Genomic DNA, 17,763 nt, shown 5'->3' on the forward strand with positions numbered 1-17,763 from the left:
AGTGGTTGGAGTGTTTGGGGTCTATATTTAGCTGGTTGATGTAAGTTACATACCAGTGACAACGGACACACTGACACCCCCCAGTTTCCTTCAGTAGCTGGCATAGTGAAGACCTGGATAGATCGAACTACACAGGTTGACCCCTGAGAGCCTTACCTTCAGACAGATCCTAGTACACACGGGACCTCTGGACAGGTATGAAAACTGTTCCCTCCACTTGTACCTACATTCTTACGTGTACAGTATCTAAAATATTGAAATTTTGTACCGAACTGCGACTTGTCATCTTTTGAACAGTTCGTTTTTTTCACATTTATTGTTATGGTTTTTGAGTAACTCTTCATGTGAAGAAATACTTTGTAAATGAGATTAAAAAAAAAATAATCATACAATTTTCAAAAGCCTGCAAGTGCCACACTTTTAATAAACTTTATTCTGTGTTGGTTTTGAATTATTATTTGAATTTTTAATTAACTACTCCATTCAAATGGAGAGTATACTACACCTGTTTTTGGGTCAGTTTTTTTGTCACATCTTGTAAAAAGCGCAGTAATTTCAAATAAAGTATTTCATCAGCAACCCAGACCATGATATGTAATTTTCAGACTTTTCTTTAGATATTAGCTTTTTCAACAGTATTAAGAAGCTTGTTTTAACACAACTTAGTGTTATTCTAATGTATTTTTTCTTTGCAAGGATGAGGTTTTCCCTCCTCCATTCAGGCTAATGTAAATTAAAAATGTATATGATTTTTCTGTGGTTAAGGTCAACCAATGCCTTTTCACAGTCTACAGTTATTTTTCATCAATTTTTACATAAAGAGAATATAGATTTATTTCAGCAGAAGTCACCATTGATGAAAAATACACAGAATAACCCTTTTCTCTCTTGTAATCCATGCACAAAAACTCATACTAAATCGCTTAAACATATGGAGCTGGAAAATTCAGAATACTTAAACTTAAGGTGATCACAGTTAAATTCTCCACTGTACAGCATAGAACATTAAAGAAACATTTGAGGGAACCTCTGTTTTAGAACATTGTACTGTATATACTGTATAGTTTGACTTGTCACTGCCATTTAACAGAAAAGAGAAAATATTTTCTTAATTCCCAGAAGAGTAATTCCCAGGACAAAGGAATAATAGCAATGTCTTTGTTTTGGGATCCTGTTTCTTGTCAAATGCCTTAATGATGAATGCCCATCTTCATAGCCTTCGCCTGCTCTGTTCCTCGCCTGCCTTGAGACTTTCACACCTTCACACCGAAGAGAGAAATGATTTTCTTCGAAAGTATCAAGATACAGAAAAACAACACAGTATTGCTCTACTGATTATTAAGAAATAATTCTTCTCTCATCATCTCCACTAATTAAATGATGAACATGGCCTTAATCTGGCCATTCTTTCACTATTAAGGAATATTTTGTTGAGCAGACTTTAACATCACCCTAGTAGGCTTCTTCATGCTGCATCAAGTGGTGCAGAGAATGGGTAAGAATTCAGAGAATGAAGATGCAAGTTTTTTTGTGACAGGAGTAGTGTCACCTTTGCAAATTTACAGCTGGGCAGGGCAACAACAGGAGCATCACATAAGTAACCTGATACTAACTCTTGTCACTTAAAGTGAAGGCCTTGAATAAAACAAAGTTATCTAAAAGGAAGTGTTAGCTCTTTTTTCTCCCAAACTTCAACTAAATTCTTATCTGCAGATTTGAGACTTTGCATGTGTGAGAACTTGATATTATCTCAGCTTGTCCATGCAATGCTCATTTTTCATAAAAAAGACGACTGACATGACTCTTGGTGAATTGGCAGGAGAAAGAAATGTAACATGTGTTTCTTCTGTGCTTATTTTAGTGTCTGAGGGTCAGCTTATCAGAAACCAGAGAGAGTCATGTCACATACCATGATGACAACCAAGGAGAGGAAGATGCAGGCAGCAGCCATTGTGAGGGAAATCCAAGGATCCAATGGTATGATTGCATTAAATCTCCATGGTCAATCCATCTTTGTGACAGACTCCTTTTAATCTGTTGCATAGTGTGGTAATGCTTGTGTCTGTCTGTGTGGCTTGCCATAAATAAATCAATGGGATGGTTCTGCTACCTATGGTAACTGATTGTTCTGTAGTTGTCCTTTTGAAATCTATTTCTGGGAGGAACAACTGTGTGTGGCTGTTGGGAAGGCATGAAGCTCTGCGACAGCTGATGAACATTCCACGTGGATAGACTTTCAGTGTTTGATTGGAACCTGACATCTTCATAAGCTCTAGAGCCTTTGAGCATCCAGCAACATTGGACAGAAAACAACTGAAAAGTCACTGAAGTGTCCACATTATACAGTACTTATGTACACATATAAATTAACGCAAACATTCATGCTAATTTTGTAACTGTAAAATGGAAAGCTTAAATAGAATGTCTGGAGATTCAGAAAAACAGAGCTTGACTATATACAGTACTGAGAGATATTAGAACCCAAAAGCACCGTTCACACATTCTGTATACTGTAAGTAATTTTCTATACTAAGCATAACATTTTTCCATGATGGCCACATAATGAGTTAATTCCTGGGAAAACATTATTCTTTGTTTTGATAAAGGGGCAACTAAAAACATAAGGCGGCTTAGCTCTGCTAATTTGTGTAACATGTTTTCAGTGGTGAGAAACAATCCAGGCTACATGCAGGTTAAATTTATATTTTTCTTTTTCTCAGAGGGAGTATTCAATATAGCAACTCCATGCGGAGTAGTAAAGGTCAGGATATCTATGGATTAATGTACTCGGAAAGAGGACCCAGTGAAATAGCAGCCCTGTGATGTTCAGAAAACTGCTGAGCTCACGAGGCATGTTTAAAGTAATAGAGTAATGCCAAATTCTATATGTTTGATCAAAAACTTCAGAAAAAGCACATTCCTTTGCTGTCCCAAATTATTATTAAGCATAGGGCTTTACTGCTTAAACATATCGATACATGACATACAGTAAATATTATACAAAATGTGTTATGAACTTTGCTGAAAACAAATGTAATAATTTTACAATTACAATCACGATAATACAATTAACAATGGAAGAAAAAATGTTTTGAAAAATATGTAAGCAATCTTCCATTGCAGTTTGTTATAGATGTGGCATAACGAAATAAATTGACAAAGTTAAACATAATCTACAATGTGTTACCTCAATTTTGCTATAATTTAATTACATTTAATGAAAATTAAATGTAATTTGGTTTAATTAAACACTTTACTTTGTAATGCTCTCCCATTACTTTTTTCATCAATATAAGATATAAACTTATTAAATTAACTTAAGGTACTGCTTACGGGTAAACCCTATTATGTAGTTATGCATAACAGTGGATCATGAGATTGGTTGTTAGATGTTTTTTTTAAAGGACACTAAACATGAGAGATTTCACATAAAGAATTGATACTTATTTAATAAACTAATTTAACAGTGTTAAAGGGGTTTATAGGACCTAACCATTGCAGCCTTTGCTTGGAGAACAGGTTGGACATAATCTCTTCTGTGCTTTTATTAATCAGCTATAACTAGATTTTCCCAAGTTGCGGTATGGTTGAGAGAATGTGGAGGGAGTTAATTTCATTTTCTGCTTACATGTGGCAACTGGGGACACAAACCTAGCAGCGTTGCGTTTTATCTTTTTGGCCCTATAGATCTACTGAAAAGTGGAAAGTTGGTGCAAATTTTGGAGGATGCACATACATTGGTTTTATCTGTCTTTTATAATGGTGAGCTCATTTAACTAAGAAGAGATTATTTCAAATTGAGAGATAGACATAAAAATGAAATAATTTGTGATTAAAGTGTATTTTGAAATGTTCATAAAAACTTAATTTCCACAAGTCTTAAAGACTCTCTGGGGCAGATCTCGCTACCATTCTCCTCTACCACCTTCACTTCTGTTACAATTTATTCATTTTTATTCCAATCAGAATAATCATAATCCTCAAATCCTCAGCAAGCATCAGGAATAGGTCAATGTACAGTAGCATCAGAAAGATGCCATTCGAAACTAACTTACATCAAAGTTATTTTATCCTCATTGTAATTATGTCACAATATAAAAATGGTTGAGTTGGGTAAAAGACAAGAAAAGAAGAGCTTTGCCAAACTATTATTGGTTCATTTAATGATTTATCTTTATTTTAACAGAAACAAAACCACTATTACTTATACAGTAGAAGGACTGTCTATGTTATACAGTTTATCACTGTTGCAGCTGAGTTCAATGCAAATACATTCATTAGCAAAGAAAATACTGTCTGTTACATTAATTAAAATATTGATCCTTCAGTCTAATAAACAAGTGCATACGTGCTTATGTCTTCCTTTATAGATTCTGATTCTATGGACTTGGGAAAGAAGATCAGTGTCCCCAAAGACATCATGCTAGAGGAATTATCACTGCAGTCCAACAGGGGCTCTCGCCTCTTCAAAATGCGCCAGAGGAGGTCAGAGAAATACACTTTCGAAAGTTTCCAGAATGAAACCAACATGCAGATGAATGTGAGTATGTCCAACTGGGTACTAAAGAAATGGGACTTACAGAGTAATTACGAGAGAATTATTCTTCCTAAGTTTCCAATCAGGATAGGATGATGCTTTGTTGAACCTCCTCATTTCTGAAAGTTATGCAGTGTAAAACATTTTGTGTGAGTTACTTTTAAAACCACCTCTCTAAAGCTTCACAAAGATTGATAGTAGGTGGCCCACTGCCTAGTGACACCTCAACAAGTGGATTTGTACTATAGGTGACTTGCATTTTGTAAAAGTGTGAAACTCAAGTAAAAGTTGAAACTTAAAAAAGAGTTTTCTGACATTTTTTAAGAGAAAACGCTGTGCAGTATCTGAGTACGAGAGAACTGTTCAACAAAGTCAACTACTGTTTAACTCCTCCACTTATAGATGTTATGCCATTGTACATGTAGCAGGCTGGCACGAGGAGTGGATGGAATTACAGACAACATGCCTTTAGAGGCCACCATAAAACTTTTACTCTTTATAAATAGACACAATGGGTGATAATTAGGCAATTTGTTAGGGCTTATTGTTTCGTATTAACTGTAAAGGACATATTTGATGTCAGATGGAGTTTCTGTAAATTTTAAGATCTTTTGATGCGAAAAGAATTTTCCCTATAGCCTCCTTCGCTTCAGTGATCAATATGTGTTTTTATGTGGGTAGAACTTTAGGCCCACCTTGACTGAGGGTAGGCTCTGTATCAGCCATCTATTCACAGTGTTGGATTATTCATATCATTACAGGCAGGTAAGAGGTAAACTCTATCTCCTTGTAATAAGTATTAAAGGTAGGGTTAACTTTCTAGGTGAATAATACACTGTAATGATGCAGATTGCTAATATTTTGACCACTAATAACCATAAATTATCAGTAGAGAATAATCGTCTTTCATGATTATCCTAATCTTTGTAACTAGAGATGGCAGATGAGGTAAATTTGGTATAGTATGTTGCTGTTTGAACAGTACAAAGTAAAATGGTCCTATTTTGACCATCTGGTTCATGACACCCTGACCCTGTCATTCCTACTTTTCCTTCTCATGTTGCTGTATGGTTTTCATGGGATGTGATCTTTGCCACAGATCTTTCTTCTGATTGAGGCAGTCAAGAGCTAGTCTCCAATGAGTTTTCTGTCTTTGGAATGTCCTCAAGGACAATGAATCACATGTCATAACCTTCGAAAACCCATTTCCTCTTGTGACTAAAGGTTACACTTGCATGCTTTAGGACATATTGTATCTTCATCGTTTTCCAGAGTATACCTATGAATTGTAAATGCTATAAGGCTGGGGATTGAGCATTGTTGATGGAGGAATTTATTAGTATAAGTATTAAATGTCATTTGATGTTTTTCACTGATGGCTCAGTAAAAATGTAAATGTTCGATTGCAGATCTGTTCAAGAGTGAGCACACTGCAGCATCATCAGTGTATTGGGGCTCAACCACTGAAGTTGTGGTTGTCTTTGTTCTGGCAGTGGGCTAAGTTAGTTTACCTTCCATTTAACAATTCACTTTCACTCTAAATAGTAGTTTGTTGGTGGTTAGATACTGTATAGTGTTGTGGTAAGGAATATTGAAAACAGTATTGTGTAAATGACCTTGTTTAGCTATTGTCTTTACTTTGGTAAGACAGTAGTTGGTAAGGTGCTTTACTTCAAAGGCATCTGTCATTGAGAACGATCCTCCAAAGTGCTTTTCATGTCAATTGTGCCTCCTCATGCCTGCCTAATAAACTAGTAGTTCCTAGACCTGGAGCTGGGGAAATTCTGTCTGCTGGTTTTTTATCCAACCAAACTATTAATCTTTCATGCTGATTATTTACTTAATTTTGTCTGGTTGCTTATATCCACATTCAGTCATACCTTATATCACGGGTATGGTTTTAGCTAATACTGCACACAGAACATTTAACATTTAAAAATAGGCCTCAATTAGAAAATTGAAATCAATTAAACTGTGACTGAAGAACTTAGCAAGGACAAAATTCAGAAGGCATGAAGGTCCCCCAGGACCAGAACACCACTGTTTAAAACATAATGAGCTTGTGGAAGAAGCTTTTCAACAAATGGAAAAACTTAATTCAGTAAGCTCCTCAAAATAATCTTTCTTGCAAAGAATAGTGAAACAATCTCTCTGTAATTTCCAGAGGAGGAAATGCTACTACTGTATGCTGTTCCTAAGGTTATATGGAATGTCTAATCCCTGAAGAGGGATTTGTAAAATGTGAGCTATCCTTTCTTGTTTGAAAACTAAAGTGATTTCATCACCTGCTTCTGACTTATTTTGATGTGCATAATGTCCTTCCCACTTTTTGTTAAGATTTTATGAATACCAAGCTCATTCCTAAAATCATGAATGAATACAGTAAATTAATCATGGAAGTGCTCTCAAATTAATCCCTCAACAGCAGTCCTGAATGAGGAGGTCTTTGATACAGTATGTTCTTTCAAATGACTGAAAATGTATCAGTTGAATCAAATCTGGGGGCTGGTTCCTGAGATTTCTCAGGAGATTCTGATCAGATTTCTGATTTTGTTGGTAGAGCAAAAGTCATACCTATTGTGGGGAGGCGAGGAGGTGCTGTATATCTTTCTACTTGATTTCCCACTATTTGATCTTCATGTTGGGGATTATCCTTTGAAACCCCACCTCTACTCAGTGATGATGATTCAGTTTCTTTTTTTCGGAGCTTCTGTAATTGTCAAACAGAAAAGGCCTGGTAGAAACTCAGAGAGTTAATTTGCTTCTGTTGATGATAGTGAACTAGTGAACACACCAATCTGCTGATGAGTTGCTGCTTGAAACTTGAAAGTCTCGTACAAAGTCACTGGTACAAGATTTCTTGCTCAATTGGCTTTTTGAGTATTTCAATGATGTTGCATCAACATTGTTCTTGTTTCAATTGTGACATGGGAACCAGTTTGATGGACGGGACTATACAGATGAGTTGGTGAGAAACAAATCAATTTACTGTAGATCAGTGGATATGAACTATGACATACTGTACAGTAATCGTTCAATTGCCAGTACATAGATTGGGAAATCTGCCACAGTGCCTTGTACTTACTTTTCTGATATAACAGTGTGTTGGTGATGGTACATGTTCCAAGTATTTGACATAGTCAAGGTTGAAGTAAATTGCTCCTTGATTTCTTTGTCAGTGCCAAGAGTCATAGAACACTTACTGAATATAGTGGTATGTCGGCTTTTGGCCAGTTTGAGACATACAGTACAGTTTTTTAACATCTGTATGTTGCATTGGCTTCAATATGAAATTCATTTAATTGTTTTATGAGTTACTTTTTGATGTTGAAACTAATTCTGTGAACTTGGTGTCATCTTTTCTGTTTACCTTTTCATAAAGGTACACCCACCTGCTTGTGCCTGCAGCTACCCATTTTCCAATATCAATTCTTCCACCACAGGACCCTAAACTGCTCTATAGATAAGTTACAGGTGAGGTGCAATAAAACATTGAGAGATCGGAGGATATATGGGCAGAAAACATTCAAACTACAATTCCAGACTTTGAGAAGGGGGCATTAGAAACCTCTGAGAGTATTCAGAGATTGTGGAATTATTTTAGTTTTCCATCCCAGGTAAACTATTCTGTCCAGAATGTAGGTTGGCCTTTCTAAAACATGTTTTCTTCAGGCTTGGTTTCATAGGTACTGTAGTATCCAGTCAGACCTATTCAGTACATACTGTAGCTGCACTGTGCTTACAATTAATTACAGTTCTTTTAACTAATCTAAAATTGGCAGGCTTTCTAGAAAGGATTTTAGGAACCTGATAGAACAAGTAGAGAATTTGATCCCTGGACAGACTGTATAAAAGAGGACCAGCTTGAATAGCTCCACAATATACACATTGCTCAGATAAAGTAAACTAAAAAATAGTTGTTCTGTCTTTCCTGCCAGAACTGTGTGTCTGTTCAAGCACAGAATAATGAAACAACAGAAACTAACAAAGGAGAAGGGAACAGCTTGGATGCTGGCCATTCGCCTAAAACACCACCAAATACGCCTGACCCCAGGACTCCTCCAAACCCAGACACAATAGCCCCAGGTAGGTAAATATAACCTTAATAACCTACTTAAAGTTACAGATGGCAAACAATAGTCTGATTCACATCTTGATAGCATAACTTGATGATGAGAAAACAATGTATTAATTATATACAGTAGCCCTCCTATTAGGGGAGATGATTCAGAACACCTACCATAGTAATGGACAGTAGTGAACTGTACAGTATGTCCCAAGAAGCTAACTCTGTATAAAACCAATGCAAACACTGTAAAACACTGTTTTCCTGCTTTGCTTCGTTGTAACTAGTTTAACTATTTACTGTAGTGCACACAAATGCTAGCACTGCCAAGAGCAGTGTTATTTAGGAAAGAAATTATGATGTTTAGAGAGCGGAATTCAGTCAGTAGGATTATACAAATAAGAGTTTTGTGACAACAAAAGTAGAGGGTGTGTAATCTCTTGAGGCTGTGATGGGAATTTTTTGGATAAAGTATTTGGATATCAACGCTCTGATATTTGGACAGAAGGCATGACAAACGTTTCCTGTGTATCCCTTGCCTCCAAGAAAATTATTTTTATCTCTTATGTTATCTTAAGCAAGTTTCAGCACAGTGGTCTCTTAAGAGACAACGAAAACAGTTGTGGAGCTCCATGGTATTCTGTGGCAGCATGGACAGGTTTTCTAGCACTAATCACCCCCACTGGAAGATAAATACACACAGAACTGTTTTCCTGTATCATTATTATGACAGAATAAAAATATTACTACAGGCTAACACAGGGGAAGCCAAGGAACACTAAAACAAATTTATATTAACATCAAAACAAGTGCTCCACTTCTATATTTCTATATTATATGGAAACAAAATTACACATTTTATTTAATTGTAAATTAATTATGTTAAATTGCTTGTACTTAAGTGTAAATTTATCATTTACTGAACTTTATATTTCATCATTTGAAATGAAATATAAACACATTTATTTCATGCTTCCACAAGTTTTTAAATGGCAAACATCTTGCATATCCAAATAACGTCAGGTTAGAAATATAAAACCAGTGAGATGTCTAATGAAATGAAAATCATGTTTGAGGAAAAAAAAAACATTTCCAGAGTCATGCACATTTCAAGAAAAAATAAATCTTGCCCAAGAGGGAAGCAGTCAGTAGTGCCTTCCTGTTTCCTTTACTACTTAGCAGAAGACACGCAGGAAAATGATTGTGTAAAGTGACTATGAGGGATAGACTTTAATTATAGGATGTAAAAATCTAGTAAACAAACATTGAGATCTTAAGCCGATTTGACACTGATATGGTATTTCATTCATTCTTTACAGATTTTATTTAGCAATCTTTAAGGGAGGTAGCATCTATTCTTGTGTGTAAACCACTCCAGAAAAGAAAACAACTATAAAAATGTAAACTAATATGTAATAATACATGTTTTTTCCTTCAGGTCTTCTCTTTGGAGTAAGTCTCACCAAGAGATTTTGCTTTTCTTCATCTTTAACTCATCCAAGCAATATAGATTGTTCAATATGTAGCTTATGAAACTCCTGCTTGAGATTTTTCCTTTTCTTGCTCTGTCCACCACCCTGAGTGGTTCATTTAAAGGGAAACAAAAATACTTTCAGTTTCTATGTCTTCTGGAAAGTTCAAGTCAAATTACAGGTCTGGGAAATGTGATCCACAACTTATGGACTCGTTTTCAGTTCCGCTCTATAACAGATATTACTTCATTTGCATTTAAAACAACAGACAGATGTGCTGTACAGTATGTGTTCTGGGCTATCTGGGTGTCTCTCACGTTTTGAAAGGGTATTATATATGAACCCTGAAAGTACTTTCATCAGTACATATGGTATTGATTAGATGCTTTCTGTATTTCAAGTTGTAGGAATCATAAGCTATTGTAATGGTGCCTAGTCTCACACTTACACTGAGACTGCCTGTTAACCTTTTCCTCATGTAGGCTATGGAGGGCCCTTGAAGGACATTCCTCCAGAAAAGTTTAACACCACAGCTGTCCCCAAATCCTACCACTCCCCCTGGGAACAAGCCATCATCAATGACCCTATTCTGGCTGACACTCTTCACCAGAAAATGCCTATCCCTGAACCCAGACCAGAGGGCCCAGACTTCAAGAGCTTTAACAGGTAAACAAATTACTTTGGTATGGCAATAGAGGAGATGCTTCTGAGATGCTGTTCTCTAACATCATAGTTAATATAATTTAACAAATTAGGTTAAATTTGTTTGCTATTTATACTATTTTATTTTAGTTTTTTTTTTAACTTTTACTGAGTTTTAATATCTTTTAGAAATATGTTTCAAAAACATGCCCCTGTTGGAAAAATAAATTGCTTGGGAAAATTGATTCACTGAAAATATCTAATGTATTATATTATGCATCATGATACAAAGTACAATATGTTGGATATTTTAATTGAACACCGCCCTGGCCTGTGGAAATGAGCATCCTTGAAATAATGTGCTTATGGTTTAAATATCAACCTTCTGCAAGAGTGCTTGCATCCTGCCCTGCTTCTGATATAAGGCCAAACTTCCAGAAACCAAATCTCATCTTTATATCAATGCTTACAGCTTTAATTTCACAAAGCTCTGAATGTTTCAGTTAGTGATGGATCTTATTTATTTTATCTTCAGGGTTGCTACTCCATTTGGTGGTTTTGACAGAGCCTCCAGACTTATAACCTTCAAAGCACCAGAAAAGGATTTCAACCCCATTATTGCAATTCCCAAATTCTCTGAACTCCAAGACCAGGTTACCAAGCGTCCAACTTTCAACAGGACAGCCCAGGGGTGGGTCTCAGATGGCAGCCCGGCTGTCATCCCTGTGGTGCCTTTGGAACCCCTCGTCCCTGAATCTGATGACCTATGATCTGTGAACTTGATGAATGTATTTGATTAACAAGCAAGAGTATCTGTGTACAATGGACCTGATTTGCCAAAGATGGAAAGAGCTTTACTAATGGATATAAAGTAATGAGTTTATCTTAAGTGATAAGGTATAGAGATTATCTTATTTTGCAAAGCTGAAAGTGGCAAATTTGCACATTCAGAATTTGCTTTATTCATTAGTAGACATTCATTAGTAGACCCTTTATCATCTTTTGAAAAACAGAGTCTCAATTATATATGACAATATGCCACAGCTATATTTTTCATGCTGAAGCACGATCTCATAAAAATGAACGAGAAAAGGTATTGTACTTCTGTTTTCCAAACATCTGCATTGAATCACCTTTCTACATGCTAAAGATATATTGGCCATAAAATTTAAAGTTCGGAATTGAATCCTCTATTGAATTAAATGCAAAACAATATGTAAATATGTTGTATGTACTGTATGATCATCAAAGCATATAGAATACTTAGTGCTTTTGTGTAAACAACAAAAAGCAAGTCTAATTTATGTACTGTACGTCTTCAATGCTGTTGCTGAGAGATCATCTTTTAGTTTGCTTTACTGTGTTATGTTCTCAAGTTATCACTATGGGTCTGTATATTGCATTTTATTTAAAATTCGTGGAGGTGATTAAGCTGGATTTTGTGTGAATTTGTATTTATTATTTTTGAAAAAAAGTAACAGCACACAATAACAACGCTGCATAGAAAAACCATCCTATTTACTTCCACACCCACCTTCCCTCATCCTTGAAAACATCCCCTGATGTTAGTACATCTCCCCTCCCTACACAAGCAGCATCTTCCTCAGTTCACAACCCCAGAGGTCCAAGACCTCCAATACAAATAACCAAGAATATAATGTAAACTGTACAAGGATTTTATAAACCAGTTTATGATTGTTTCAGAAAGTATGAAAGAATGTGAGCAACAGAGTGGTGGACCTTTTGTGCAAAGGATTTTTATTTCATTTCAGTTTTTGGTCTTGGTTATAATTGTTATATAGCATCATCATCAACAATAAATTATTTCAAGTCAAATACATGAATATACTGTAGCATGCTTAATTCTGAAACCTAATAAGTAACATGATAGATTTATTTTTTTTACTTCATGTTTACCACAGTCAAACAATCTGTATCAAGTGCATCTTAAGTCAAGTGTTATTTCTGCATTTAAAGTAAAGACTACAGTGACCCATGACAGCATGGATTAATCATCTTTATGACAATGTGTGTTCTTTAGTGTTGGTGTACCAGGCATTGGTAGTTTGTTATGGTGTCATAATCCTTTGGAACCTTAAAGTTGTTGTGAGCCCATTGGTTCATATGACTTGCCCTTTGCCTTGGCTGATTTTGTCTGCCTGCATGCTATGAGAGATGGTGGGCTGGATTCTGGTTGGTGATGAACCACACATGCAACATTGTAAAGAAGGCTTCTTTCTTCAGAGACCATAAGAGACTGGGGTCACAACTGTATTAGCAGTACCATTTTTCTCACAGCTCTTATTCAAATCCTCCATGCTGTTTTTTCCTTTCCTACAGTATAATTAACTTTGTCACTAGATGAAAACCACAGATAATTTGGCTGGTGTGAATATTAGTTTCCACAGCTCTTTTCTGAATGACTCAGCCAACCATAAAGGGATATGATATAATGTGCAGTTTAAGTTACCAGGCATTCAGCTTCACAAAGAGTGGAACATTGCATTGGACACTGATACATCAGAGGTCACATACTAAATATACAGCAAACAGTGACAGCTTAGGAACAGATGCACACTTCAGTGTTGTTCTGCAAAGAAGGAAGTCCCTTTTCTCAGACAAGTCTCCTTCTTATTTTCTAGGGAGGTTTATATACAGTATGAGTTGTTTTTGCTTTTTTTAATTTGCGCCCTGTTTATTTTCAAAACAAGCAAAAACAATCGTGACAGATTTTTTTTCTTTAAAACATATAAAGTGAATTATATATTTGGAAACCTTTTTTTTTCTTTTCAGCAAATATGCATGCCAGTATTCAGATGAATACTTATACTGTACATGATGTACTCACATATTTTTTTTAGAAATGGTATCAAAATAAGTATAACTGAACACCACAAGATCAAGAAGAGGAAAACAAATATAGGAGTGGAATTTGGGAGAAGTGCAATTTAAAAGTTCAGTGTACAGTAACTCCGGTGTAATTTTCTATTGCAGTCTTGTTTCAGGTCTGGGGCTAATTCTCAGCTATTACACTGTTTTTGTCAGTGGTGTTTTAGAACTATGTGGCCACCTTAGAATATTTATTGGCCCTAAAGATCTTGCAAATTTCTCACAATGAACTGACCTTTTTCTTAATTGTTGATAAATACAAACTGTAAGCACATGTTCTTTAGAAACAGGTGCTATTACCTCCTCCAGCAATATCATCATAATTACAACAAGTTCAGGTGGGTAGCTGCATCAGCATGCGTAGGCTGCAAAGGAACAAGTAATAGGTTTATTCCATGCTGAAAAAAAGAAGAAAGAGAACACAACGTTTCAGCCGTGGACCCTTCTTCAGGTTGCGCTGAAGCCTCTTTCAACATTTGTAAATATTTCCATTACCAAACATTTTCTGCATTATAATTCTTATCAACATGGAAACTGTTTATTAATCTAGTTCTAAACCAATATTAAACTGTAGAAATTAAATGGCCACCTGAAGAAGGCTCCACGGCCGAAACGTCGTGTTCTCTTTCTTCTTTTTTTCAGCATGGAATAAACCTATTACTTGTTCATAATTACAACAATATGTTCTATTAGTTATTTTACTGTATATGGAAACTGGAATGTTTTATCTATTTGGCCTCTATTAAAAAATATCCATAGAAACAACAGGGAATGAGCTAAACTCATGCACCTATCTTGAATGACTCAGTGACTATTTCTGATGTGAATTTTACAGACATGTTCTACACAACATACTGTACTGTGAATGAAAATGTCCCTTCTGTACTGGCTAATCTACAAAGCCCATGTGAGGAGTTAATACTGCAGCAAACAAACAACTGAGCACATCCACCTGATCAACAGTCAATGATCATAGAACCCTGTGCTAAACAATCCAGTTAGGTATTCTACCATATAACAATAGTCTTTAGATATTTTTCTGACCAAAATTCACTTCCAGACTTGGTTGTAGGGAACGGAAAAACCAAACCACTCTGCACATGGACAAGTACTGAAGTGGGTTGTATACACTTGGTGGGGCAATATCAATTACTATGCTACTGTGTCACCCTACTCTCTTAGACTGAACAAAAATGGATCTTGAGAAAATGAAACTGGGTTTAAAAACCCAGTTTTAAAAAAAGTTAGAGTTCATTGCAACTGGTGAAAAAGGCAGGTGGGAAAGATTTCTTAGTATAACTAAAAAAATCTAAAAGAAAAAAAATCTGAATCAGCGTGTTTCTTTTTTTTCTTTGTAATCTGTTTAGCCATGTTTACATCAGGCCTTCTCTAAACTTATGTTGGTTTATTAAAATGTATTACATTTATATTTATCATGGTTAAATGACTACAAACTCACTTTTCTAACCCATTTAGGAGACATCAGACTTTATCTGTTCTTCAAAAATAATCTTATCTTCAAAATAATAATTTTGTTACCTTTGGGAATGTTTTGTCAGATATTTTGTGCTTCACTGCAATGTAGCATTAATCTTGAACACTGCAGCAACTGTTATTTTGCGCTGAAGCCTCTTTCAACATTTGTAAATATTTCCATTACAAAACATTTTCTGCATTATAATTCTTATCAACATGGAAACTGTTTATTAATCCAGTTCTAAACCAATATTAAACTGTAGAAATTAAATTGAACGGCAGTAAGGAATCTCAGATACTTTAAATATAGAACCCACATATGACCTGATGGTATCATGTTAGATCTATCAGATGACACTTACAAGTGTAAAGTACAGTACTTACTGATGGGACTGATAGCACACTTTAGTATGCACACTTTTTTAACATAGCCAAGACATCAGGGATAACGCTCTCACCCTTATGAACAGTGCCGGTGGATCTTCAATGATAAAGTAGTCAGGACCTTGTTTTAATGTGTCTTCCTTGTTTCCTTTCTTGTTTCCTGACTCCATGCTGGAGCACTGATTCTTGGCCAAAGAGAAGTGAACATGTAATAGATTTATTCCATGCTGAAAAAAAGAAAAGAAAGAAAACACAACGTTTTTACTGTGGAGGCTTCTTCAGGTGTGTCTTCAAAGAGAAGTGTACCACTTACTGGTCCACAAACACCATTTACACCAGCAGCTTAGTTCGGCTTACAGCTCTCTTTCCTTTTCTTCCTTGCTTAGCTTCTGAAATGTTATGAGATCGGGGTTCAAGATAGTATCACTGCTGTCAACAGGCACATTAACTCAATCAGATACATTTCAATTACTAATAAAGCCTCCTGGTTCAGTTTACAATCAAACATAAGCATTACACACCTCAACTAACACTCTTGCTAGAAAATTGTATTGTAATATTTAAAGGTATGCACTGTTAGTCCATTGTATAAATACACCATATTAAGCTTATTTTAGTTTTCAAACAATACACAGAAACTCAATTAACAAATGGGAAAACATGCTAACAAAAATGAGACCCGTTTTAAAATATTTTAAAAATGCCTGATGTACTGTACATAAAGAAGAAATATCAATTTATAAGAGAAGTTTTTTTAGTTATAAATGTTGCTAGTTACCAAAATTTTAAATATATGTTGTTTTAGTTAGCGAATAAAAGAAGACTTACTATATCTAATTCATATGATTTCAAGACCTTATAAGTGATTTATGTTGCTGTGCTGATTACAAAATATTTTTGAAGTGTTATGATTTATTGTTTAATTAGCAACAATTAATAACCAATCAAGGATGGATCCTTTTTAATGGATTCTATTTGAAAATGTAATGATTACTCAGTCAATCAAGCTACTTTAAACATCACAATTATTTTGTTTTTTTATTACATTTATCTGGGGTCCAGTTGTCACATGTGAATTACTGTGATCACTGTAGCATGTCACAAGTAGTGTTCTATGGCATGAAAAGTTAAATAAAGAAAGGTTGCTAGAAAGCCACATTTGGTCTCTGCATCAATGTTAGTGTCAGCCAGCCTCTAACATGTCTCGAGCTCAGTAATGGAGCTAAAGTTCTTAAAACACACACACTCAAAATGCAATTGTAAAAAGACACAGATAACTAATTGTTTTAAATATCCCGTACATTCTACTATAGTCAAACTGAAATATGGAGATATGACTGAAAACATTTAATATCGAATCTAATATTAATATCTAACCTTACAAAACTGATTTGCTTGGGCTCACCCAGGTTTCGAAAATATCATGTTTTAGAACAAAAGATAACATTTGTGTCATTGTTGAAACTTTCAATTTACATTGACATCCTTGAAATAAGAAATGCTTCTCATTTTCGGAGACTAATCTTTGAAGAAGCTCTTTTGCTTTATTGCAAAGGAAATGTAAAAGTTAAACATTGTTAGGAGAGACTTCCTTAAATAACAATGTTTAGCTTCTTTGTTTCCTGTTTGAAGACCGATGGCTCTGTTCTCGGAATATGCGACTGCATTCATATTGGCAGAGGCACAAAGGACTCTTCTAGTTGTCTTATTAAAACTTAAATAAAAATTGTGATTCAATAGGTGGCTGTGTTCTCTGAATATCAGTCTTTGCCCTATTTTATAAGCCTCTTCCAGTCATTCATTGAACAATTCACTCTTTCTTACTCATTTCATCCTTTCCTAACAGCACTTCAAAAATATCATGTGGAGGGGTAGCAGAGGCTTAAGAGAAAATTCTGGTTTAACATATTGAAATCAACAATGTGACAATAAAAATGCAATTACTGTACTCCTTCTGCTGCTGTGGTGCAGCAATAATTAAATCAGGAGGCACAGGGGAAAACAGAACATTTAAAATTAACATAATACTTTTAAAAGCTTTTTACCTCACATGATAAAAAATATATATTTTCTAAAGTTCTTAAAGTTCTTAATTACGAACATTAGTTAGATCTGCATGGTGTATGTTCTCCTTGTGTTTGTGTGGGTTTTCTCTCCAGCTTTCTCCCTTAGTCCAAAGACATACTGGTAGATTAAGTGACTTCTGTAAAATTGGTGAGAGTGTGAATGCTTGTGTGTGCCCTGTGATGGGCTGGCATCTCATCCAGGATGTAACTGCCTGTTGCTTGCTGGGTTTG

The 17,763-nt window shown here is 35.4% G+C and overlaps 1 protein-coding gene across 1 annotated transcript; it reads left to right on the top strand.

The window, feature by feature from the left end:
• Nucleotides 1-69: 69 nt before the first annotated feature.
• myoz2b (myozenin 2b) lies at nt 70-12,850 on the top strand. The gene is made up of 6 exons (XM_015345361.2): nt 70-195; nt 1,862-1,977; nt 4,371-4,540; nt 8,476-8,623; nt 10,558-10,741; nt 11,253-12,850. The coding sequence occupies exons 2-6, from the start codon at nt 1,899-1,901 to the stop codon at nt 11,485-11,487; spliced, it is 816 nt and encodes a 271-aa protein (XP_015200847.1). The 5' UTR covers nt 70-195; nt 1,862-1,898; the 3' UTR covers nt 11,488-12,850.
• The last annotated feature ends 4,913 nt before the right edge of the window (nt 12,851-17,763 follow it).

Source organism: Lepisosteus oculatus, chromosome 1 (genome assembly GCF_040954835.1).
Source record: "Lepisosteus oculatus isolate fLepOcu1 chromosome 1, fLepOcu1.hap2, whole genome shotgun sequence".
In the NCBI taxonomy this organism is placed as follows: Eukaryota; Metazoa; Chordata; class Actinopteri; order Semionotiformes; family Lepisosteidae; genus Lepisosteus; species Lepisosteus oculatus.